Below are 25,551 nucleotides of genomic sequence, written 5' to 3'. Positions count from 1 at the left end.
GTCTACCTACGTACCTAACTCTTTTCAAACTCTTCGTCTTCTCTACTCGATGCGGACCCAGACAGCTTTCCACGCACCCCGCAAACCAGCACGTTTTACCGCAAATGCCACAATCCAAATCTTCACCTTTAACGCTGTCGTTACCGAAGTTTCTGTCTCTTTGGACGCTAGCAATCCAAAAATGCCCAGTGAGAAACTGCAAAGTGAGTTGTGCCCAACCCGTGCCGCTGGCCTTCTAACCTCAATTTACTGCCTCCCTTTAAATTTCCTGTCGTGCCATTTATCCACCACTCTGTCGCTCCACACACGCACACCAGGCATGTGGCTGTTTCGCTTTCGACATCACTTGAGTGTCGGCAACTTAGCAAAACGCATCCTGGAGTAACACCGTGCGCCTTCGTCTCAAGCAGACGTGACACGCGGAAAAATTCGGAAATCGCGACTTCATGGAGGCTGACGGAATGATTGTTCGCTGTCAGGAAAAACGGCAACCTATGCATTATGAAAATGATTGCAGACGACCGGAGCCATCATCGTACCATGAATGCGCACAGTTGGTGGGGCAAAAGGATCGAGCCAAGGCTGATGAATGAGACGCAGGTACACAAACCGTGTGCGTCCGTTGATGCATGTGTCTATATACATATCTAGATCTATATAGTATACATGCATATTCTTGACGGCGAACCAGACACAAAGAGAACTCTCGGCGTATCCTTGGAGACGTATACGTGTTAACGAAGGAAAACATCACTGACGATTCGCTTGGTACTGTGGACACGGACGCCATTCGGCGTCAGGCGCTTGATCTCCCATGGTTAATAGATGAAAACAGAGAACATCAGACAGTCTACATGCCTAAATCTGCATGTCGGCTGCCACGTATACACCACATGAATGAGACTAGACACTCCTTAACAGTGGAGCATGGCGTCTAAAGCACATTCCTTGAAAGGTGTTCGTGGAAGACCGTGGAGGAGACGCCACTAGGACATCTCCGAATGCCAGTAGGAGCAGCGAATGACGGTTTCCCTCTTCAATCAGCTATTGAGAAAGTCTTCCAGGTCTATGTCCTGGACCGCGGCCTCGCGGGCCCACGCGGGACCAAGCGCCCCCCTTGACGCCCCCTGACCCGCCAGCACCAGCCGTCGGGGCGGTTGAGCAGGCACGCCGGGCTCCGCTGAATTAGGGGCGTTTGCGTGGAACTCAGCTGACCCCGTGCACTTTGCCCGGAAGTTCGAAGGAGGCATTTGCATGCTAGAGGGAAGTGCAGCGACGTCGGCAGGCTCCCGACACACACTTTGAAACGCATGCGTGCTGTCTCCTACGCCGGATCCCGCGTGCAGCCTCTCCTCTACGAAGCCGCTTGCCGCCGAACGGAATGGACCTCCGCCAAGCCGCGTCTGTTCATGTGCAGGAACTGGAACCGCAGAAAAAACCCCCCCGTGCACGCCTCCCGCTGCGGGGTGTCTAGACACCTGCGGCCCCGGCGCCGACGGCCCGGAGGTGTATGTGGGCGAAGCGCGTGGCTCTGTGGGTTGGGCGAAAGCAGGAGTTTCCTCTCGGCCCGAGGTAGGCGGAAGTCCCAGGGAGGGGGTTTTCCAAGACGACTCTTGAGATACGAAATCGTGACGTCTTTCATGTCCAATTTGCTTTCCTTCCACCGGTGTCTGCCCGTAGGCACCCACACCAACGTTGCATGCGGCCGGATGCTCATTTCCAGTGACATCCCGAGCCCCACTTTCGCCACGCGGGTCCTTGACGCTCTGCTGCTCCAACGACCGGGAAACGGCGAGAAACCCCACAGAAGAGACAGGAGACACTGGCGCCAACAGGGGAGTGGCGTCGGGGCTACGAGGCGCGAGAGATCCTCCACAGCGCACGGCGGAGAGGCGCGGCGACAGCGACGGAGGAAGCGCCTGATCTTCAGTGCGGTGAGGCACAAAGGCATGCAGTGAAGTCGAGGCCGCCGAAGGGGTTTGGGGAGCCGCGTTCTTCTCTTCATTCTCTTGGGTGAATTCGTCCTCGGAAAAGTCGAAATCTTGATCGTTTCCCCATCCTCCCGCAGCCTGTGGAGTCGACAAGCTCCGTACTTGGTTCGGAACGTCGCCGTACAGCCGGTCGCCCGTCTCTCCTGCTTGTTCTTTATTCTGTAGCGGGTCTTGAGGGGCAAAGGCGGTTTGCATGGTCAGTGCGTTTTGATGACAAATGGACGAGACAGGCTGACAATGCGGTGCCGAAAGGCCCGTTGGCCTCCCGGGGAGACACGACAGCGTCCGCTCACCTCCAGCTGTACAGGCAGCTGCGTTTTGGAGAGCGGATGCAGAACGGACTGCAGACGGGGCGCCCCGTATCCCAGAACCCCCGCTGGAAACTGCGGAAGCCCCGTCGTCATTTGCGCCGTTGACGAAGGTGTCGTTCACTTCATCAAAATCGAAATCTTCTTCCCATCCTGTTTTCTCTGTCTCGCGTCCCACCCCTCCCGCTTCTTCCGTTCTTTCCCTCTCTGCTCTTGCCCTCACTTCCCTTTGTTCTCTCTCTTCTCTTTCTCGTCGTTCTCTTTCGATTCTTTCCCGCTCTTCGGTCTCTCTCTGGAATTTCAAATGCTTCTGCAGGGCATCCAGGCTCTGCGCCTCGCGTCCTCCGAAAAAGGCCCCGGCAAAGGCTGAGCGCGCGAGGGAGGTGGCGACTGCCGCGGCTGCGGAGGCGACACTCACGGCAGACGCGGCGGGGCCCAGAGTGTCTCCTGTGTGCGCGCCTCTTCCTCTCGCTTCTTCTCGCGCTCGCTCCAGTCCTGCGGCCATGCCCATGCGCTCTTCCTGTGGGGCTTGCAGAGGACTGAACGAGGGTCCAAGGAAGGCTGCTCGGCTGGCGGGGGCGCGGGCAGAGGCGTCCACGGACCCCGGAGGTGTTGTCTCCGTCTGCAGGGACTCCTGCGAAGAGACAGGACAGAGGGAGACTTGGCCTCCCTGTGCTGGATCTGGCCGCGACGCTCCGCTCAAGCCTCGGTCACCACTGCCGCTCGACGCATAGGCGACAGGCGACGGGACAGGGACCGAGGAAGACAGGTGGGGGACGGTTTTCGAAGGGCCGTCGACCGCGCGAGACGACGGACCCGGAAGCGACGACTGCGAAACGCCAGGCTGCGGTTGGCGAGGGCCAGAAGAAGCGGAGGACTGAAGGTTAAAGGGAGAAGAGAGCGGTTCTTCTTCTTGGTCGAGAAGACGCAACAGCGTGCGCAGATGACCATTTTCTTTCTCTCGCTGCTGCAACTCGCACTGCAACTCGAAGATTTGCCGCCGCAGCCGTTCTCGCCTCTCTTCTTCCTCCAGAGCCTCCTTGGTTTCCAGTTCCTCGCGCGCGCCTTCCAGTTTCTCCATTTCTCTCCGCGCTGCATGCAGCTCTCTGAGAAGCGCAGAGAGCGAACACAAAGCCCACTGGATACGAAAAAAAGACGGCACGAAAGGAGGAAGAGAGCAAGGTGGAGAGAACCCGAAGTGGAGTCCCGACGAGGAAAAACGCGACAAAGAGAGACAAACGAAACAGAGACCACCGCGAAAGCGGGAACAACCGACATATACGGAGCCAAGGAGAGAGGAAGAAAGGAAACTAGGCGCAGGCGAAGACGCCAGAGCACCCGGCATTGTCGAGTGTACAGACAGGTCGCCAGCAGAAAAGAGAGAACGGACAGGGACACTCACTGCGCCAGTTCTTCGTTGACCTTCAACAGCTTGTCACAGCACGCGCGTTCCTCCGCACCCGCTGCCGCAAGCGACTGGATCTCTTCCTGAGACAGAAAGACAACGAACTTCGACAAGACACTGTTCCAGTAAGTCCCTCGGTCGGCACGCGAGACTGAGAGCGCAGCTTGCTAGGGCAAGAACCGGAGCGCGCCCGCTCTGCTGCCCCCCGCCCGCGGCAAAAGTTGAGAAAAACGAAGGAAACCCCGCATCCGCGCGACGGGGAGAGTGAAAAGAACACAGGAGAAAGCCTGTGTCACGGCGCGCGGGAAAGAGAAAACGCAGAAATGGATTTACGCGGACACCGCAGACGACCCGACACAAGAGAAGGGAGTTCGGAAAACCTCCCAAAAAAATCGTGCTGCGGCGACAACACACAGCGGAGCCCGGCGTCTCTCGCGGTGGAAGAGAGAGACGAGAGGAACATACCGCAAATTGCCGTTCGCGCTCCTCGTGAATACGAAGAAGATCCGCCTTCTCTGCATTCCAAGCCTCCATGGCAGACCTGCATGCACCCAACGGAAAAGCACGGAAAACACTCGCGGAAGTCTCGCTCCGTTCTTCTCTCGTCTTCGTCTCTCCTCTCGCCTTCGCTCTCTTCTTCTGTCTCGCTGTCTTTCTGTTACCTTTCCGCTCGCGTCTCGCCGTTCTTTTCTTCATCGGCTTCCTTCCCTGCATGCATCGTGGAGAAGACGCACCTGCATCTCTGCAGCTCAGCAGCAAAATATTTCGCTTCAATCGCCTCGACGCTCTTCTGCATCTCGGCGCCCTCCTCGTCACTCCCTGCATGCACACAGACACGTTCTATGCACAAAAATAGGCAAACGAAACCCAACAAACATAGATGCATGTACGCATATATATGCATATCTCTAGATGTACGCACATGCATATACACGCACGCAAACCTGCATATATATATATGCGCATACATACACATGGCTATACAAATATATATATATATATATAGGAGTATAGATGGCTGTAAATGAATACTATGCATAGGTGTGAGTATTCATGAGACTGCAGCAAAAAAGCTGGGCTTCTTAAGGCAACCGTGTGAGGAGAGCATTCTTTCCTGGCAGCTCCTCGCCTTCATGCAGTTGAGGTGAGGCTGGCTCGCCGTCGGTTTTTTCTCACGCTCCAACTTTCCTTGCATGCGCAGAACCGCTTGCAGCTGTCTCGCGAGGCGCCGCCGCTCGTCGCGCTCTTGTTGCAACTCGCCTGAGGAAAGGGGCACCGCAAAATCGATCGACGACTTTCCAATTTCCTCGTTTGAGCGGCTCAGCCCCGGAAAAGCATGCCTTTCTTTCTCGCAGCACAAAAAAAGGCCACGAACCTTCTTTTTCTTTGAAGAGCAGGGTGACCCTGTCCCGGTGTTGTCTTCTCTCCTGATCGAGTTCTGCCTTCACTTGCATCAGTTCGCTCGCGAGCCGAGCGTTTTCGTCGGCTCCTCTCCTCCGGATCGCCGCCGCCTCCTTCGCTCTTCCTTCCCATTGCTGTCTCCATCGTTGGAGGCCCTCCTGCAGCTCTGAGAGAGCAGGGGAGAGATGCTTCTTCAAGTCTTCTCTGTCTCTCTCGAGAAGAAGGAAGAACGCTTCGCGCTCCTTCCGAAGCTCCTCTCTTCTCTTCGTGTCTCTCTCTTCGTGCACCCTCTCTTCTTCCTCTCGCTTCTTCATCGTCTCGAGCAGCCGCTGCTTCTTCTCGCGGTCCTCCTCTGAGACAACAAGCTGGGCTTGGAGAGAAAGGACGTCGCGTGACAGCTGATCAACCTGCATTTTCAACTTGGCGTTTTCCTCCCCACATTGCTTCAGACGAGACTTCTCTTGAAGTAAGACAGTCCGATTCGTCTCTTCCACCGCATGCAGTTTCCTCTCCCATTCCTGCGCTAACCGGCCCTCTCGCTCTTCCCGCTCTCTCGCCCACCGCTCAACAGACTCTTCGTATTTTCTCTGAAGTTGCAGAATGCTTGCCTTCAGCTCCGCTTCTCGCTCTTCAAACTCCCTCTCTCTCTCCTCTTCTTTTTCCTGCCGCTTTCTTTCTCTCTCTTCTTCTTCCTGCCGCTTTCTTTCTCTCTCTTCTTCTTCCTGCCGCTTTCTTTCCCTCTCTTCATCTTCCTGCCGCTTTCTTTCCCTCTCTTCATCTTCCTGCCGCTTTCTTTCTCTCTCTTCATCTTCCTGCCTCTTTCTTTCCCTCTCTTCTTCCTGCCTCTTCTTTTCCCTCTCTTCTTCTTCCTGCCTCTTTCTTTCTCTCTCCTCATCTTCCTGTCTCTTTCTTTCTCTCTCCTCATCTTCCTGTCTCTTTCTTTCTCTCTCTTCATCTTCCTGCCGCTTTATTTCTCTCTCTTCTTCTTCCTGTCTCTTTCTTTCTCTCTCTTCATCTTCCTGCCGCTTTCTTTCTCTCTCTTCATCTTCCTGCCGCTTTCTTTCTCTCTCTTCATCTTCCTGCCGCTTTCTTTCTCTCTCTTCATCTTCCTGCCTCTTTCTTTCTCTCTCTTCATCTTCCTGCCTCTTTCTTTCTCTCTCTTCTTCTTCCTGCCTCTTTCTTTCTCTCTCTTCATCTTCCTGTCGCTTCCTTTCCCTCTCTTCTTCTTCCTGCCTCTTTCTTTCTCTCTCCTCATCTTCCTGTCTCTTTCTTTCTCTCTCTTCATCTTCCTGCCGCTTTATTTCTCTCTCTTCATCTTCTTTTCTCTTTCGGTCTCGCTCTTCTTCGTGTCTCCTCTGTTCCTCCTCTGTCTCTCCCACCACCTCAGCTCCAGGCGCACCAGCGCGGCCGTGGAGCGAGACAGGAAACACATCGGTTAAGGCATGAGAGGAAGGAGAGGAAGACGAGGACGAGGAAGAGGAGGAAGAGAAAGGACAGGAAGAGGCAGAAGCACGCACTGAAGAAGAGAGGGAAGGAACTCTTTCTTCGGGGAAAGGAGGCAGGACGCGGTCTGAGGCGGGGACCGAGTAGGGAAGGGAAGTAGAGGATCCATCTACAGATAGAGACGGCGTTGTTGGAGCGAAAAGAGCGGAGACGTCTTTTTGGACGGGAACAGAGAGAGAAACAAACGGCGACGGAGAGGAGCCCTGGAACTGTCCTGGAGGAGGCCGAAGTTGTTGAGGTGAACGACAGGCGAAAGTTCCTGCAGACGAACGAGGGGAGTTCGAAGAGAAGAGATTTTTCTCCGAGGCCCAGCCCTGCTCTCCACGCTGTGCCGGCTCCATCTCGTTCTCTCCTAATCCGTCTTCTTCGAAAAACAAAGAACGAACAGTCCCTCCTTGCCCATCTCCCCTGTCCTCGACGTTCCCAAAACGATTCCCGTCCTCTTCGAACTCTTCGTTCGCTCCGTCGCCGGCTTCTTCGCTCTCTTCTTCTTTCGTTGCGGTGGCTCCTTTGCCTGGCGTCTCTTCTCCGTTGAATCTGGATTGACCGAGACCGACACTCTCCCGTCTGGGTGTCTCCGCGTCTTCCATGCGATGCAGGCCTTCGTCCTTCGATTCGTCTCCGGCACTGTTTGCCAGTGCGTTTCCCTTCTCGCTTGCTCCGTCCTCGCCACGGCCGTCCGCGGCCACCGCCGCAGGAAGCCGTGGAGAGAGACAGGCCTCGAAGTCAAGCTCCGCTGCCTGTGGCGCCTTCTCGGCTCCTCCCTGTCCTCCCTCCTCAAGAAGGGAAGAGATCTGGTCCTCACTGTCTTCTCGCTTTCCTTCGTGTTCTCCCGCTCTCTCTGCGCCTCGCGCCGTCTCCTCATCACGTCCTACTGGAGCAGCATACGGATATTCAGGCGCAGCGACGCGCTCTCTGAGGGGAGCGGCCGCACGGTCTCCAGTGCTTCCTTCTCGCTCGTCGCGGAGAAATCTGTTCCCACTCCCTGACCCTTTGTTCCCTTCTTCTACCCCTCCTTCTCGCGGCTGTGCCTGCGAGTTCTCTTCGTCTCTCTCTTCTATGCGCAGCTCCTCAGAAGTATCGGAAACATCAAAATCGGCATCCCAAGCAGCGACGTCCACCGAAACAGACTTAAGACCGTCACCTGAACTCTGTCTGTTCTCGCCTTCTTTCTCTCCCTCTTGGTCTCCGTTCTCAACCCCTTCTCGGCGTTTTTCTGCCGTTTGCTCGTCTGGTCTTCTTGCTGTTCCAGTGTGAGGCGAAGGCGGCGCACTGGCCAAGTCGATTTCGAAACCGCTCCAAAATCCTTCTGCAGTTCTCTCTGGGCTCTCCAGCGGAAACGCGTCTGCTTCCTCTCGCTCTGACGGATCCTCCACGTGTTTGTCTTTCTCTCCCTCGTCCGGCCCGTCGCGCGCCTCCCCCGGCACCTCGAGATCAAACTCGACGTCCCATTCACTGGGAAGCTCCACCGCGTCGCCCAGAGGAAACAAACCTCTTCCGTCTCCAATTCGACTTTCCCCGCTGCCGTCGCCTTCGCTTTCTGGAACAGGCTGGTGCGAAGCGTGGGAACCCGACTCCTCGAGGGGGAAGTCGACATTCCATGAAGGCGAGATGTCGACGGAGGCTGCTCGAGAAGAAGACTGAGAGAGCGCGTTCGGCCTGCTTCGCGCCGCATCTGCTTCTTCCACGCTTTCACCCGCCCTCTCCTCGCCCCTGGGCCCCGCGCTCGGCTCCGCCTGAGCGTCGGGGACACGCGCCTCTGCGCGAAAAACCAAACTCTCTCTGTCGAGTGTTGGCGAGGGAGGCAGGAGTACCTCTTCCTGGAACGTCGACGAAGGCAGACCATCGTCCGGGCGGGTTCCGGCTCGCGCCTCGTCTCCTCCCGCCTTTTGCCCCTCTCCAGTTCCCTTTTCTGCGACGCGACTCGAGTCCTCGGGTGTCTCTACAGCGAAGTCCACGTTCCAGCTGGTAGGCCTTTCGAGGGCTTCGGCGGGATCTGCGCTGCCTGCGGATTCCCGAAATTCCGTCTCCTCTCCTCTGCGTTCGCCCCCCGCAAAAGACGCGCCGTGCGCAGATTCTTCAAAGTCGAAGTCGACGTCCCAAGCAGAGCCCAAATCGACAGGAGAGACTGAGTTAGACAGCGGTGGGTTCGCGGAAGAAGAAAGAACAGAAGAGGGAGGAAGAGAGGAAGGAGAAAAAACCGAAGGTCGAAGAGAAGGAGGAAGAGAAGAAGGAGGGAGAGAAGAAGGAGGGAGAGAAGAAGGAGGAAGAGAAGAAGGAGGAAGAGAAGAAGGAGGAAGAGAAGAAGGAGGAAGAGAAGAAGGAGGGAGAGAAGAAGGAGGAAGAGAAGAAGGAGGAAGAGAAGAAGGAGGAAGAGAAGAAGGAGGGAGAGAAGAAGGAGGGAGAGAAGAAGGAGGGAGAGGAGCATCGCAGGAAGGAGACGAGGCAGCATAAACAAGGGGTGCATGTGACGCAGAAAGACTTTTGTCTTTCGTCACGAGCGAAGAGAAGGACGAACTTCCGTCGATGTTCCCCTCCAGACTATCTGCTCCTTCGGCCTCGAGGTCGAGATCTGTGTTCCAAACAGAGCCGTGCTCGGTCTCTTCTGGTTTCACGGACGAGACAGGAGGCTCGCAGTAAGGCGAGGACGGGGAGAGTGCCGTATCTCCTTCTGTCTCGCGCTGTGCGTCTTTCTCCCGCTCTTCCTCGGCGAACTTTCGCGTCCCTTCTTCCTGGGGAAGGGTCGAAACTGCTGCACACAGGGGAGCGCCTGGCGACGCGCAGGGAGATCGCGTGCGCGCCGCCTCCGGGGTTTCTGTCCTGCGCAGCGTGTGCGACGCAGGGACGGGCGTCTCCTGGGGTGTGAAGTCCTCGTGCTCACCTTTCTCTGCTTCACCCCCTTCCGGCGCTTCCTCAAAATCATCGTCCCAGCCCCACGCTGCGGGCACGGAGTCTGCGTGGGACGGCGCCGGGTGAGACGGAAAAGCTGAAGACGCCGGGGCAGAAGAGAAAGACGGGACAGAAGAGGCGGGATACAGAGAGGACGATTGAGAAGAAGCAGAACCGGAAGGAACGTAAGATGCGGACGGAGCGGAAGACGAGGAAGGAAGAAGAGTCGACCCAAGGGCGTAGTTGTGTTGCGGGTCAGAAGACGATGGAAGGTGAACACTTGCTTGGGTTTCGTCTCGGCCCTCATGAGAGAACGGTCCTGTCGCTTCCCGCGCCAAGGCACTGCTGGGGCTGTCACCGTCGACATCGAAATCCTCGAAGGCCCACGCGTCTCCGTCTCCTTCGATTCCTTCGTTGCTCGACCCTCTTCCGCTGTTCGCTGCTTTTCTCCATTCTGCTCTTTCTGTCGCAGGTCGTCCCCACGCTGGCTGAGCAGAAAGGGCGTCAGCAGAGAAGGGAGACGCGGGGGGAGAAGGGACATACGGAGACAGATGCGTTAAGGAAGGGAGGCAGGCAGGAGTCAGCGATGGCGCCTCTGTCGAGGCAAAGTCGGGAGACGGCGTCGACGGGAGAAGTGGACAAGGAAAGGCGCCGGAGGCTCTCGCGCGATGGGGCGAGGACGCGCGCTCCGAAGTGGGGACACTGGGAGGCTCTGGCGGGGGATTCGCCTCGCGGTTTGTGGGCGTGACAGAGTCGTCTCTGAGGACGTTGGCGACCAGCCGGCCGAGCCACATGGCGAGAGGCTGAGGCGGGAAGGGGATGTTCCGGGAGACGGACCAAGAGGCGACAGGAAAACCCAGAGCGCGAGGAAAAAGCAGAAAAGCGCGGAGGACTCTGAGAAGCAGAGGAACGCGACGAAAAAAGAGGAAAACAAAGGAAGGAGACGAGAGGAGAGAAGCACCGGGGCGAGGGGAAAAATCGGTTGAGAAGAAACAGACGAAATAGAGGGGAGGAGAGACGACGGAGAGAAAAGGAAGACGGAGGGACAGGAACCAGAGGACCGAAGACCGCGAGCGGGACAGAAGAGTCGACAGCGAGGCGGGGGGGGCGGAAGGAAAAGGTTGACAGCGCAGTGAACGAAGAGAAGAGAGAGACGAAATGCTAGAGGGAATAGACGTCGCAGCTTTAACGACTGCAATGGGCCACAATGCGGCAGAGGAGGGAGCGAACGCGAGTGGAGAAAGAAGTGGACGGCGACGGCAGAGGAACGGGTTTCGCGTTTTTCGCTTGTGTTTCGTCCTAAAGGGTAGACCTCTGGGAAAGCCGCGGCCTCGGTGTCACGTCGTTTTCGCTTCGAAAAGCGGAAGGAGACAGATGAGAGGAAAGACGGAGCGACGTCGAATCCTCCCGAGAACCACAGCCGCCATCCGCGAGCAGACGGCCTCCAGCAGGGAGAGAAGCAGCGCGACTGGGCGTTTTCGTCGTTCGTGACGGAGGAGGAGGGTTTGCCTCGATGGAGAGAGAGAGGTCGGCAAAAAGGCGACGCGAGTCTCAACGATTTAGACGGTAGAGGCAGGCAAGGCCCACCGCTGAAAAGAGTTCCTGTTCGTCTCTAGGCAACCCGAAAAAACCTCCAGAGAGGAGCAGCAGACACGAGGCTTCTCCCACGTTTCCGCCTTCCTCAGTTAGTCGCTGTTTGCCCCGTCAAGAAGGGACTTTCCGTGCGTTTCGCCGCGAAGGAACGCGATCTTTTTGGGTGTACGTACACCTCACAGAGTCTGAAAATCTGGGTTACGCTCTTCGCCTGGTTGTGGAGCCCGGAATTAGAAGAAACGAAAACAGTGTTTCTTCTTCGGCCGTTTCTTTGTCGGAAAAAGGAGAGGGAACTTATCGACTGAGGGGTTCAGGTTGACCTGGAAAGTTTCCTGCTTGTCGCTGGACGTTGGCCAGCACGTAGTTACGGCGTGAGCATCGTCCACACAGCTTTTTTGTGTGTAGGTCTTCTCCCGTTTTCCTTCGTGCATGCACGCGCGCGGAGCAGCTCCGTGAGAAGCACACTGGCCATTTCCCTCTTCCTCGCCCTCTTAGATGAACGAGCGTATTCTTGGAGAAAGGACAAAGGCGATTACGGGACAAGAGGCGAATAGACAAGAAAACCTGCGCTTCGACGGACGACTATGCCGACAGGCTCATGCCCGCCAAAAATCCTGGCAAGGCCCGCTGTCTCGCGAAAACCTCGTGGCATACCCGCGTCGATATTGCTCACTGTTCTCCCTCTCTCAACACACAGAGACACGAAGAGTTTCTGCTTACCGACGGGGTCTGTGGTCTCTCAAAACTGATCGATTAGACCATGTACAGAAGAGTTTCCCCCTATTTCTTCGTTCTCTGCGCCCCCAACACATCTCGCCCCGACCGACACACCGCGCCTGCCGTTCCGTGCCAACTTTGGGCACAAAAAACGCGCGAAACAACCTTCCTCGTTGCCACGATCTTCTGTGTAAACCTCCTCTCCACGATGCGCTTGCATCAATAACGGGCAACAAATATACACGCCCATACACGCCGCGTGCCATGCCGCTGCCATGGTGTATGCACAGTGCGCCGTGACTCCGGGAGGAGCCGCCCGAGAAAAACGTGACGGAGTCTGCATTCCTGTATTGTAGACAGGCAAGTGTTGAGTGGTTTTTTCTCTCTCTCTCTCAGTCTCGGAGGACAGAGAGGCAAAGAAAGGGATGCAGGTTTCTTGATCTTCTATCTTTTTTGCCGGTCGCCTCGCCGTTCCCGACTCGTCAGTTCCATCGCCACTTGCTGTTTTCTTTCCTTCCTTTTCGGCCCTTCTCCCTCTTTTCGCAGGGTCTCCAGATTATCCCTTTTCTTCCGCCTCCAACCACATGTCAACGGGTCAGGCCTGCTCGCCTGCTGGAAGTCTTCGCCGTGTTCCCCGTTTTGCCTTTCGCCGCATCTCTCAGGAGACTTCGCTTTTCTTCGCTCCTTCTCGTTCCTCTTCGCCACCATGAAGCCTTGGCCGTAGCACCATCTCTCCGTCTCGAAAATGGATTCTCTTCTCTCTTTGCGCGGCGACGCTCCTCGCCTTCCGCGCCAAGGATGCACCCTGCCGCACAAATCTCGGCTTCGCGGCGTTGTCCTTGCCTTCCTCCTCGCGCTGACGCTTCTCTTTCGAGACGGCGCAGCCTCTCGCGTCTCGCCAGAAGCGCGGCCGACAGGTGTGCCTCCTCGCCCCGTCTCCTCGCCCAACCGGCGCCCGCTGGCCCCACTGCGCTTTCCGGTCGGCGCCGGCAGCCTGCAGAGACGCAGAAGAAACGGAGACAGGAGCGACGAAGGTGGGGGAGGACGAGCGAGGCCGTGCAGTGACCAGGCCGGTTGGGGCGGAAGACGAAAAGACAGCGATGAGAAAAGAGAGCATACCAGGCAGAGAGAGGCGCAGCGACAGCCCCTGGAGAGGTGCTGGAGCGGTCTCGGCTCTGTCCCGGTGTGCGCCGTGGCGGGATGGTTTTTGAGCAAGAGGAGCGGAGAGCGGAAAGGAAAGAAAAAAAGATCCAGAAGAAGAGTGTTTCTTGGCAAGACGCGAAAGTCGACAGAACGTTGCGAGCGCGCGATCGCTTCACGTGTGCTTCCGTCTCCCTTCCGGGACGCCTGCGTCATCCGGTCGCTGCCCAGCTCTCACAGAAGATCCTCGGGGCTGTACAACTCGACATGCGGTTCTGCGTTCGGCCTCGCCCCGCCTGCCTCGTGGATCCTCTCACCGTTTCCCGATCTTTCTTCCTCTGTGACAGACCCGCACCGTTTCGACGCTTCCCCGAGAAGCCTCTGCCGGTCTTCTTTGTCGCTCGGGAACGCGTTGTCCCATTTGCCCCATTTGTCTCTGTCTCCTTCTTCTTCTCTGGCTTCGTCCTCGTGCTTCTCTCTGCGTCAGGCGCCTCCTGCGTCCGGGGTGGCGTTTGCCGCTCAGTGTCGCGGGTCTTCTTTTCTCTCCCCCCGCCTCTGTTCTTCTCTCCGTTCCCGTTGTCCGTCGCACCCCAGACGAAAGGCTTCTACGCCAGTTCTGCCTTTTTCGGCGCCCCTCGTTCTTCCCTCTTCGTCCTTTTCTTCGGCGCTTCTGCCTTCGCTTCGCTTCGCTCGCGCGTCGCCGCGGGTCACATCTCTCGCGCCTTCACGTGACGCTTCGTCGCTGCATCTCCACAAAGAAGACGAGGGCGAAGAAGGCAGAGAACGAGAGCGAGAAGAGGAGGGAGCACAAGGGAGAAAACGTGACAGAGAAGAGAGAGAGGACAGAGCCAAGGAGGGAAAGGGGAGGGGAGACGCAGCCTGGAGAGATTACCGTTTCGTTACGTGTCCCCTCTTTTACAGCAACGCTCGCATGCACCTGGGGCACGCGTACTCGTGCGTCTTGGCTGATACGTTAGTGCGCTTTGCTCGTTCGCAGCAGGGGTTCTACGATTCGCCTGTCGAGGCAGAAACAGAAACGCCGTCCGAATCCTCAGAGGGGCGGAATGGAGAAGATCAGCGGATCGCAGATACACCCGCGGGGCCGGGGGGAGAAGGAAGGATAGACGAGGAAACAGGATGTGTGCTTCTGACAGGAGCGGATGAACACGGAGGAAAAGTCGTGCGCGCAGCTGAGGCGGCGTGGAGGTCTTACTGGAAACAAAAAGAGAGAAAGTGGGAAGGGATGAGCGAAGACGCCTGCAACCACGAGGACGGGGAGCTAGCAGCAAGGAGGGTGACTCCAGCTAGGAGCATTCCCCTTTCGTCGTTTGCTTCCTCGCCATCGTCTCCGCCGTCTTCCTCCTCTCCTTGTTCTTCGTTTTCGTCACATTTTTCTCAAGACGCAGTCGAAGCTTTTGTCGACTCCATTGCCCGCTACAACCTCTCGACGCTGCGGCGGCTCCATATCCTCACGTACCCCGCAATCCCTTCGCAGTTCTTCCGGACTTGCAAAGGCAACACGCCTCTCGGTTCTTCGTCTTCTTCTTTGCCGGTTGAGATTCTTGCTGGGGCCCGCATCGAGCCTCACGGAGGCGCGGCTCCTCCAGAGGCAGCGGGTAGGAAGCAGCGCCTTCAGGATGCGAGAGTCGGCCTTCGTTCTGTTGATGCTGAGATTAGCAATCCAAAAGAGGAAGACATAACTTCAGCAAGACGTGGAAAGGAGGCGGGGAGACGGCGAAGTGACACGACTGGAGAGAGAGAAGGCGGTGAACTCTTTTTTAGACGGCGACGCGACGGCGAAGAGGCGAAAGCGCTGGCGACTCCACGAAGCACACACGAGAGGGCTGTATGGACACTCTGGAGAATGCTGGAAGAGAAGGGGCTTATTTACAAAACCTCGGCTTCCTCTCCTCCCTCGACCTCGCCTTCGTCTTGGTCCGAATCGGGAGAGAAACTCGGGGGCCTTAACTTTATCGGAGAAGAGGAAGAAGAGCAAGCATGGGGCGCGCACATCTCACACGGCGCTCGACTCCCAATGCCAGATTCGCCTGGCTCTGTCTCCGCTGCCTCCCTTCCTTCTGCCCCGGTTGACATTTCACGCGACGCAGAGACTTCCCTCAGAGATTTTTCATCTCCTGAGGAGGGATTTGTCGATGCCGGAAAGAAGCGAGAAGAAGCACGAGAAGAAGCACGAGAAGAGCTGTACTTTTTCCGTCTGACTCACTTCAGAGACGCTCTACTAAAGTAGGACGGTCATGCCAGGTTTCTGACAGAGCAGTCCGTAGCGCCGACGGTCGGGGTTTGCAGCACGCATTGTTAAGCTACGGGTATGCTGAGCTTGTTTCTCTCTCGTGAATGCAAGGTTCCCGTGCTCTCATCTTTTTGGAGTGCACGCGTTTTCCCTTAGTCGTCATTTCCTGCTGGGGGACGGGAGAAGCCTGTTTTTCTTTTTCGTGGGCCATCCCTTCCCCTTGGCCTCTGTCCAATCTCCTCTCACTCTTTTATGAGTCGCGTGGTGTATGATGCGCGTGTTTCACCCCGTCTTCTTCCCGTTTTCTTCTAGGCTGTACGCGTCGCCCGACATGTTCTCCATCTCCCCGACGAGTCGCCTTGAGGAAGTTAAGTCCTTCGTCGAGCACGGCGGCCTGCGCGACCTCGCGATCTCCCGCCCCACTTCAACCTACACCATTCCGCCTCTCTTCCACTCTTCTCCAGTGTCGCCTTCGTCTTCTTCCTTCTCGCCTCGCGTTGCAGACTCGGCAGCGTCACGTTCGCCGCTCCACGCGGCTCCAAACGAAACCTTTCCAGTTACGGAGGCGAGGCTCCAGAGTGGAGAGACTCCAGCGGTATGGGGCCTGCGCGTGCCGCCCTGCGAGTTCGATGAATTCCCTTTTCTTCCTTCTCCCTTCGCCATTCCGACTTCGTCTCTCGCCTCTTCGTCTCTCGCCTCTTCGTCTCTCGCCTCTTCGTCTCTCGCCTCTTCAACTTGTCGTTCACAGCGAAACGTGGTGTATGTGTGGTTTGACGCCATCGTCGGTTATTTGACGGCTGCGGGCTTTCCGGCCGTGCACTCGCGTCGCTTTCGAACTTGGTGGTGAGCAGCCGATTGGCGGGGTTGGTAAATCCTGACCGCCGGTTTTAGCTGGTGCTCGGCGCTTCGTAGTTCCCGGTTTTCGGACCTTCGGCCTCTTGCCGCTCGTACGCGCGTCAGGCAAACGCATCCGGTGTACGTGAACGCGACTGAGTAGGATACATCTTCTGTGTCTGTTTTCCGTTCTTTTTCCACTCGATACATCTGCTTTCCTGAATGCATGCATGCACCCAGAGCTGGCCTCCAGAGCCCCTCGGGGGCCCATCGTCTTCGGTTTGTTTCTCGCGCCTGCGTCTCTTTCGCGTTTTCTCGTTTCTGTACATTCGCGTCTGGGTCTCGGACGCGCCTCCGCGCTTCGCATCGCGCGAGAGAGAGGCGTGCCCAGTTCTGTCTCGGTTCCGTTCTCTGCGCGGTTCCACAGGCCTCCTGCACTGCAAGTTCTGGGGAAAGACATCCTGCGCTTCCACGGCGTTTTGCTGCCGGCGCTCCTTCTCGGAGCCGGCCTGTCGCTCCCCAGGCGACTGCTCGTTCACGGCTGGTGGACGGACGGCCGAAACCAGAAGCTGTCAAAGAGCGCCGAGGCGAAAGTTCCCGCGGCGCAGTCGGCGCTTCGGGAAGCCGCTCTCGGCGAACGGAGGGTGGAGTGCCGACAGGGTTCACCGGAAAGGACGGGCGAGAGGCGCACAGACGCACCAACAGGCCGCCTGCGACTCGACGTGGGCACGGCGAAAGACGAAAAGCGTCGAACCCTAGAAGGCGAGAAGGCGACCGGCGAAGCACAGAGACAGGGAGAAGAGGCAGACGAAACAGAAGCAAAACGAACAAGGCGAAACACCGGAGGAGACACTCGAGGAGACACTCGAGGAGACAGCAGAGAAAATGGAGAAGAAGAGGGGCGGGGGTGTACGAGACGTAGAGAACGGCAGACCTGGCAGAAAGGCGAGGGAGGAGAGAACCGCGAACAGGGAGGAAACACGAGGCTGGAGGGAGACACTGTGGGGACTCGGCGAGAGCATGCAGCGGAAGATGGAGAGGCGACCGCGCCCTGGTCGGGCGAGAACTCACTCAGTGCGGCGCTTCGGCGCCTCGTGGACCAGTACGGCCCTGATGTCGTAAGTCGCTTTAAAAAAAGTGCAAATGTGCGAGCCTTGTGGGGACAGTCATGCTCGCTTCTGCATGCGTCGACTCTGTGTTACTCCCCTCCTACTCCGCCTTTTCAACACACCTACCAATGCATGCATGTGTCGGCATGTATCTCTATACATATCTATGTATATATATATATATATATATATAGATATGCAAATGTACATGTCCATGTATATGCGCATGTATATATGCATTTGTAAGTGTGTATGTTTATATGTTTACGTTTGAATCGCTTTCCGCCTGAGGAATGACGCGGTAGCATAAACTAGCCATAGAGTCCGTGAGGGGACACGCGTGTCTTGGAGTCAGTGGCGGGGAGGCCGTGGAGGAAGCGCGAGCATTTGTTGGATTTCGGCTCGTCCCCCACAGGAATGGATGCCTGTTGTTTCCTTTTCCAGGTTCGGTTTTTTCTTCTGCATGCCAAGTCGCCCGAGAAAGACATGACTCTCCTCGTCGCGTCTCCTGCCTCCGTGGAGCAGACGGAACGAGGAGCAACGCTTTCGTCTTTCGCTTCTTCCTCGCATTCTTCTTCTCTGTGTTCCTCTCTCGCTTCTTCTTCTTCCTCGCTTTCTTCTTCGCTTCCTGAGTGTATGGGCTCCAGCGAGAAGAGCGTCTCTGTGAACGACGTCTACGTCTTGTTGCAGCGAACAGTTGGGAATTTGCTTTTTCGCGTGATGGGTTTGATGTGGAAAAATAGCTCGGCGGGCGAGCTCGGCCTTCTGCCACGGCGGCCGCTGTGGATCGAGAGGCGCCTGCAGAGCGCGGGGCGGAAAGAAAGGGAGACGGGCACGGAGACAGCCACGGAGACAACATCCGCAGACTGGGGCGAGCGCCGGGGGCGAGAAAGGCCGGAACCGGCGAGCGAGCCTGCGCCGGCGAGCGAGCCTGCGCGAGGATACGGGGGAGACGAAGCGAGAGAAAATGCTGGAGTCAGCGAGGAGCTGAAGAAGGAAAGCTGGATTTTTCTACAAAAGATCCTCGACTTTCAACGCGCCGCCGACGCGTACATGCACACCCAGCAGTTCCACCTGTACACGCGGCAACTCCTGCGCTTAGCAGGCGAAGCGAATGCGTTCATCGACCGCCTGGTGAGGCTGAGAAGAAACGCATCGAAGGCTGCCGAGGCGCGCAGAAGAGAGAACAGACGGGGTTTGCTTTGCCCCCGGGAGAGAGGCGCGTCGCCCCGATGGAAGATACACCACAGATAGACCTACACAACCAGAGACACCAAGAAACAAAGAGCGGCGAGACACGCCTCTGAGACAGCGATGCGAGGCCCGAATATGCCGCTTCCGTGATAGGAAGATATATATATATATATATATAGGGATGATACATGCATATATATATATATATATATTTTTATGTCGACAAGACGGAGAAGAGATATGCGACATAGCGAGGGTGTGTGCATGTCGCGTGGTTTTCAGCATGCGGCATTTTTGGTGTGCTTGGAGCGAAACCTGCGATGTGTCGTGGATTGGTTTCGCTCCGATTGCATGTTGTTTGCTTTTGGTTTCGCTCTGTAGGCGCCTTGGCGCTTGCTTACCTCATCGTCGCCTAGGGTCTCGCCTGTTTCCCCCTCTTCTCTTTCGGCTTCGCCTCCGCCGTCGCGTGGAGATTCCAAGCGCGCGTCTCTGGAAACGATTCTGTTTGTTTTATGCGAGTTCCTTCGGCGATTCGCTCTGCTGCTGGCGCCGCTCTCCCCGGGGCTCGCCCACAAGATCTTCGAGCAGCTGCGGGTGCCTGCGCGGCTCCGGACCCTCGGGAAAAAATCCGGAAAAGCGAGCGAGCGAGACAGGCGAGGCCGAGACGCACGAAACGAGCCGAAAGAAGCAAACATGCTGGAAGGCGGATGGGCTGTCGAGACACCCCAACAGATTCTTCCGCCGCTCGGCTGAAAGCCGTCAGCAGAAGAAAAATAAATCTCACAACTCGAACCTCCAACCAAAAACCCAAAGGCACACAACTCTTCATGTGCATGCGTGAGGCTGTCTTTCTATAGGTATGCAAATCTGGCTTTCTGTTTATGGTGGAATGTATGTATACAACTGTTTCTTCTACAGTGTTACGTCGCTGTCTCTACCCTGTATTGTACGTATATATATATATATATATATATATATATATATATATATATATATATATATATGTAAATTCATATATATGTAGTGCCTGTAGACTGTCGGGGAGAACCAGTGTGCGTCTGTGGGGCTGTGTATCTGTTTTAACTGCTACAGCTTCCAAGCAAACATGAATCCTAGTGAGACATTGAACTCCGCCTCTTTTGGATAGTGACAGTGTTCGCTGGGGATTTTTTAATCGAGGTTCCGGCTTTGTACGGAAGCTCTTGTAACTTCTTTGCACCAAATCTCTGAATGGGGGGTTCGACAGTCGGTTTCTCGACGCGCGCATTTTGTTATGGAGCGTATTCGGAGGCTGGGAGACGGATCCAAGACTCTCGCTGAAGGTTGCTGCGATAACAATCCACGCTTCGCCTTCCCTTCAAAGGCGAGAGACCGGGGGCGGTGCCAGGTGCGTGTTGCGCAGCCCCGATGTTCAACCTTGCTGAACGGGGAAGAAGTCTAAGATCCACATCCATCTTCCCTGTCTCGCTGACGCGATCTTCGCCACTCCCCCCGTTGAAGGAAGCAGCCGAACAATCGCTATTTCGACTGGACCAGACCCTCAGTTCACTCGGGAACACCCAACCCTTCAACTCGCACCTACCGCCTCTCTTTTGTCTTCTTCCTCTCCCTTGTTCTGTCTCTTTTGCTTTCTTCCTCTCCCTTGTTCTGTCTCTTTTGCTTTCTTCCTCTCCCTTGTTCTGTCTCTTTTGCTTTCTTCCTCTCCCGTGTTCTGTCTCTTTTGCTTTCTTCCTCTCCCTTGTTCTGTCTCTTTTGCTTTCTTCCTCTCCCTTGTTCTGTCTCTTTTGCTTTCTTCCTCTCCCTTGTTTTCTTTCGCTTTGTATCTCTTTCTCTCTGTTCGCCGCGTGTGTGGAGAGGGGAACCGCATGCACCTGGCGGTTTCCTCTGTAGTTGTCTTTACACCAGTCTAAAGAGTTGTATGCAGATATGCACGGCCTTATGCATATACACATCTCGATGTAGATCTCGAGACACACAGATACTTTGGTACGCAAAGGGAGATATACGGATACACAGCCCGCACAAGCCGGGGAGACGAAAGGAAACCCACGATCGGCGTCCATCCTGCCTCTGCCGTTGCGTTTGCTGCTCTCCGCTTTACATGACGTCGAGGTCGACGAATTCATCTTCGGATTCGATTTGAGTTAGGAACGAGAAAACCGCCCCGAGGAAGCAAAAGACTGCAACGTAGAAGAGGGGTGACGAGAGGAAAGATGCCCGATCCGTTGTCGCAGATCGTCCGGATGCCTGCTCGATCTCTTGAATTCTCGTTTCCTTCTCGCTGACGCCCGACGCGTCTTCTCGCTCTTCTCCCGTCCCGTTTCCCCACGAATTCCCGGCACCCGGCTCGCCGCTCTCTTTGACCTCCTTTTCGCCTTCTCGGCGCCTGCAGACGAGAAGAGAGAAGAAGTCAGTCGCACGATTCCCTTTTTCCCCTTTCGGCGTTTGCGCCCTTGAGGCGAGGCTCTCCGCCGGCACGACACCTGTGCACTGCCGCCCGCCTCGCTCTGCCTCTCGGTGTCTCGCTTCTTCCATCTTCCCAGACTTGTCACTTCCATTCTCTGGCTCTTCTCTCCTTCCTTCTCGGCACGCGTAGCCTCTCGCGCTTCCCAGAGCTTTCCTCTCCACTGCGCGTCTCCGACTGCCTTCCCCTCCCTGCCCCGGAGCCGCGTTCTGTTCTTCTGCGACCTCTCCTCTGTCGCCTGCCTCGCCTCTTTCTCTCCTCTCCTCTCCACTTTTCTCTTCGCCTTTCTCTCCGCTTGCTTGTCCCTTCTCTCCCTTGTCGAGAGTTGCGATGATGCCCCGCACGCCGCCGTGGGCGACGAGCGAGTCGTACGAGGAGGTGAGAACTCGGCACAGGAGGAGAAGAATCGTGAGCGTTCTCCGCGCGATGCGGCGCCAAAGGCGGAGACTGGAAACTTCTGATTTTTCTCTACCTTTCGCATCTGCGACAGACGGCGCACGCGCCGCCCCGTTTCCCAACGGCCGCCGGAAAAGTGAACAAAACGAAGAAACGAAAAAGTCGCCCGCCACTGCTCCCGCCTTGTCGGCGTCGCGCCCGCGTGCCTCTCTCGTCGGACCGGCTGAGGAAGTGGGGGAGACGCACTCCCCGCTCTCGCAAGTTTCGTCTTCTCTTCTCTCTCGTCTGCTCGCCCCTTCTCTCGGGCGAGGTCGCGCGAGGCCGTTTCCGTCTCGATCTGGATCGAGATCGACGCTCTCAGACGAGCAGAGCCGTCCAACGAGACGCGCCTCACCCGTCCTCTCCAAACGTCTCTCTGCGCCGCTTCCCTCCGCAACGCGCTCTGGTCGTCGCTGGTGTCTGCCCACGACACCCGGCACAGCCGACGACGCAGAGACAGAAGAAAGGAGGGAAGAGAGGGAAGAAGGCGCAAAGCTGAGTTTGGAGGCAGTCTTGGGCTGCGCGAGTCTCTGCGTTGCTGGACAGGCGAACGAGGCAGGCCTCGCTTTGGGGATCAGAGAAGACGCCCCGGCCCCTGTTAACGAGGCAAGCGTTTCCGCCCTGACGCTTCCTCGCTTAGGCGGAGGGGGGAGCGAAGAAGGATACGCTGGGCGAGCGGCGAAACGAAGATCTGATCTCTCTCTCGAGACGCTTCCCGAGGAAGACGCAGGCGGAAGAGAAGTCCTGACGGCATTCGCGGATGCAGAAGAGGCGAGACCGGGTGAGCGTCTCGAATAGTTGGGAGAGACGTCGAGCATTCGATTGGATCCTTCCGCTTCGTTGTCTGCCCTCTCCTCTTGCGTTTCCCTATCCTGTTCTCGTCCTCCACTCTCTGCGACATCTGCTTCTTTCTCCGCTTCGATGGCCGCGACTGAGAAACGCGCCTCGCCATTCCGGACAGGGTGCGCCTCGCGCTCTGCCGGCGCGGTTTGCCGAGAAAAGAGCGAGAAGAATCCGCTGCCCGCCACCGCAGCGCGGACGGCCTGTGTGCTCTCGCCCCACGCGTCTCGGTTCTCTCCGGTTCTGGAGAGACACGGCGGCTCCAGTCTCCCTTCGTTTCTCTCCCCTGTCTCTGCCTTTTCGTCTTTTCTGTGGTCTCCTGAGCGCGTGGGAACCTCGCGGCCGTCGTCTGAGTGCTGCTGCGACAGAAATAGACGGCTGTCTCCGGCCGCGAAGACCCCTGTCTCCGTTTGTCGACCGCGAGGCGACCCTTTGGGGCTCTGGGCTCCAGGCGCCGCAGGCTCGTCGTCCGCGAGCAGGAGATCGACAGGCAGTTCGCGGACTGCGGACGCGTCGCGCGCCGAGAGCTCGCGAAACAGAGGATCACTCTCCAGCCAGGAACTCGAGGAAAGGTTTTCGGCCTCGCATTCCTTCTCCTTTTGCGGCTCCATAGACACCGCCTCTCGCCCTTCGAACGCTGACGTCTCCTCGGCACTGCTCCGTCGCAAAAGGTTTTCGGCCTCGCATTCCTTCTCCTTTTGCGGCTCCATAGACACCGCCTCTCGCCCTTCGAACGCTGACGTCTCCTCGGTACTGCTCCGTCGCACCTGAAAGGGAGGTCCGACAGCCTGGCGAAGAGAAGACGAAAAGGGAACGGAAGACGCATACTCCTGGAAAGGACGAGCTCCCGCTTCTTCACGGGCATCTCCGCGGACGTGCCCAGACGACGAGAAACGGGAAGACGCAGAAAGCCGGGGCTGTGCGTCTTCTCTGCAGAATGCCGCAGAGGAAGACACCCTCTCGGAGTGCGCCATGCCGCTCTCCCGTTGCTCGCCTTCATCTCTCAAAAAGCCCTCCTGTGACGAGGAGGACCGGTCGCCGAGCCTCGGCCTGCTTTCCATCTCCTCGAAGACTCCCTCCTTTGTGCGACGGGACGAACACGAAGCGAACGACGGAAGAAACGAAGACGAGGAAGACCGACGGCGAGGCGTTGACGGCGGACCCAACGCCCACGGGGTTTCGAACTGTGCGCACTCTTCTTTTCGCGAGGAAACCGACGAGGACGAAAGCCGTGGCTTCGCTGGATGGACATCTCGCCCAGCGCTGTGCCGCGCCTCGCGATTCCAGCCCGCGGTTTCTGCGCTTCTTCTCCCGCATGTCGCTTCGCGCGCTTCTGTTCTCCCTTCGTGTTTGCCTTCGGTTCTCTCTCCTTGGTCTTCCCATTCCGTGCCCTTTCGCGCCACGGACCTCCTCTCTGCGGGTCTCTCCTCCCGCCTCCCGGCCTCGGGTGTCTCGCCGAGAGGCCTCTGTGGCTGTGTCTTGCGGCTCGCCAGCGAAGCGCGTTCGTCCACGCGAAGCCATTCCCTTTCTGAAGAAGAGCGCACGCGCGAGGAGCTTTCTAAATGCGAAGAGCGTCTCTGACGCAGGCCCTCGCCCTCTTCGTCTCGCCCTCGGAGCGGCCGAGAGCGGCACGCGGGCGGAAGCGGCGGCAGCCCCCCTGGAGTTGCAGAGACGCTGGAAAGGCGGAGCGCAGAGGAAGACAGCGACGATGTGGAAGACGAACAAAGAGCGAAGGGAGACGAGGGCGAAGTCTGCCGCTGTGAAGATCGCGCGGGCCTCTCGCGGGACTTGGAAGTCGAGCGGCTGCGGGATGTAGAACTGTCTCCGCTGCGCGGCTCCTCGGACCTCCGGGACAAGGAGCGCTGACGCGAGGAGACAGTTGGGTTCAGGTACGAAGGCGTGGGGCTCCTGTGGGGTGACGAGGAGACACCTGCTCGCCTCAGGTCCTGCGTGTGGGGTGGGAGGCCTGGACGTCTCTCCCGCGGAGACGCCCTGTCCCGTTCTCCGCGCGCGAAGCCGCGAGAAGTCCGTGGATCCGGCGCTGGAGGCTGGCCTTCAAACGCACAACCAGAGAGGTCGAGAGAGGCGACAGGCGAGAGATGGCCGAGTGAAGACGAGACACGCGTTCGGGACGTGTTGCGAGAAGGCGCGCGAAGTTGCGAGGCGAACGTTGCGTGCACAGGGTGAGAGAAGACTGTGGCGGAAGACAGGAGCGAAGGAATCTGAGGAGAGACACTTTGCACTTTCGTGGAACTGTCTTCTCGCTGCGGACGCCGAGACTCGCGAGGGAGGCCTGCGCGGGCAGGCGGGTAGCCCCTCTGGGTTTTCTCTCCGGCGGCAGGATTCTCGCTTCGAGTGTGTGTGAACGAGAGAGAAAAACGCTCTCCGCTTCCGCTTCTTCTGCCTGCAGGCGGGAGGCCTGCGAGAGAGGAGGGAGGGGCGCGCGAGCCTTTCCGTGAATCTATGCCTGAATGGGTCTCCGTCTTATTCAGAGCCTGCGGCTCCCCGGACTGCGGTGTAGACGCCCCGAGATGAGGCCCGTTCCTCTGAGGCAAGAGCGGCATTGTCGCGCAGAGAAAGAGACAGAGGGAGAGAGAGGGACAGGCAGTCGGGGAGGCGGAGACGGCGGGAAGAATGGACACACACACACACACACACACACACACACACACGGAGGAAAGAGGAGAAACACTAACGGGAGGAGAGAAGAGATTCAAAAGGCGAGACAGGCACCTGAGAGCAGAGAGCTAGAAGGCTCGAGAGCCAGGTGTGGAGGAGACGCAGAGAGACTTCAACAGGCCGGTGTCGCAGAAGAGAACAAAGAAGCCGACGCCCGTGGAGGCGGCGTGAGAGGTAGCTGTGTCTCTTTGGCGGTTGGTGCGAAGAAAAGCGAGGGGCGGGAACGAGACCCAGACGGGCGAAGAAAAGAGGGAATTTCGTGACGCCGGAGATGCAAGAGAGAGGAGCAAAACACCTGGCCTTTAAAACAGCACGGGGCGTTTCCGGGGAAGAGCTTCGCTCGAGTTTACCGTGGAGGGGACCCCGTGAGAAGATCGGCAGCAGTTGTCTCCCTCGGGAAGAAACGTCGCCGTCTCTCTTCTGCGAGTCTTTCTCTTCACTGGGGCGCCAACCTTTTTTGAGATACTGTTGACAAGAAGACACGGCGCACACACAGCTGCGTCGTGGAGCATCCAGCCGGGGCGAAGGTGGAGGAAAAAGCGACGACTGGGTTTTTGTCGTTCTCGTGTTTTCTCTCAGCATGAGACGCACGGTGGGCGACGTGGCGGTTATGCGAAGAACAGGATCATCAGAAGCTCTGTATACCTTCCTCGCATCTCGCAAAAATGCCACTGCTCAGCTGGCAGAGTGCACGTGGAGGGCCCACAAAGTCGGATTCCCGGACGGGAGCAAAGAAGAGCAGAGAGGCGAGCAGCAGGCAAGGCCTTCCCCGAGGTGTCTGGACAGGCGAGGAGCTTC

General features: G+C 57.4%; 3 protein-coding genes across 3 annotated transcripts; 1 reads left to right on the top strand and 2 right to left on the bottom strand.

Moving 5' to 3' along the window:
• Positions 1 to 1,040: 1,040 nt before the first annotated feature.
• NCLIV_014290 (conserved hypothetical protein) lies at positions 1,041 to 10,291 on the bottom strand (the record flags this gene model as incomplete). The annotated part of the gene is made up of 5 exons (XM_003881619.1): positions 1,041 to 3,384; positions 3,702 to 3,783; positions 4,170 to 4,245; positions 4,417 to 4,518; positions 4,889 to 10,291. The coding sequence occupies 5 exons, from the start codon at positions 10,289 to 10,291 to the stop codon at positions 1,041 to 1,043; spliced, it is 8,007 nt and encodes a 2,668-aa protein (XP_003881668.1).
• Positions 10,292 to 13,878: 3,587 nt separating this feature from the next.
• NCLIV_014280 (putative methionine tRNA synthetase) lies at positions 13,879 to 19,088 on the top strand (the record flags this gene model as incomplete). Its single annotated transcript, XM_003881618.1, has 5 exons — positions 13,879 to 15,191; positions 15,511 to 16,041; positions 16,460 to 17,150; positions 17,586 to 18,275; positions 18,717 to 19,088. 5 exons carry the CDS (start codon positions 13,879 to 13,881, stop codon positions 19,086 to 19,088), a joined length of 3,597 nt encoding a protein of 1,198 aa, XP_003881667.1.
• A 1,344-nt stretch (positions 19,089 to 20,432) lies between these two features.
• On the bottom strand, positions 20,433 to 24,638 carry NCLIV_014270 (conserved hypothetical protein; the record flags this gene model as incomplete). Its single annotated transcript, XM_003881617.1, has 1 exon — positions 20,433 to 24,638. One exon carries the CDS (start codon positions 24,636 to 24,638, stop codon positions 20,433 to 20,435), a length of 4,206 nt encoding a protein of 1,401 aa, XP_003881666.1.
• Positions 24,639 to 25,551: the final 913 nt, after the last annotated feature.

This window comes from Neospora caninum, chromosome V (genome assembly GCF_000208865.1).
Source record: "Neospora caninum Liverpool complete genome, chromosome V".
NCBI classification, from domain to species: Eukaryota; Apicomplexa; class Conoidasida; order Eucoccidiorida; family Sarcocystidae; genus Neospora; species Neospora caninum.
The sequence above is the reverse complement of the archived record's forward strand: the minus strand, read 5'-3'. Positions and strand labels throughout refer to the sequence as shown.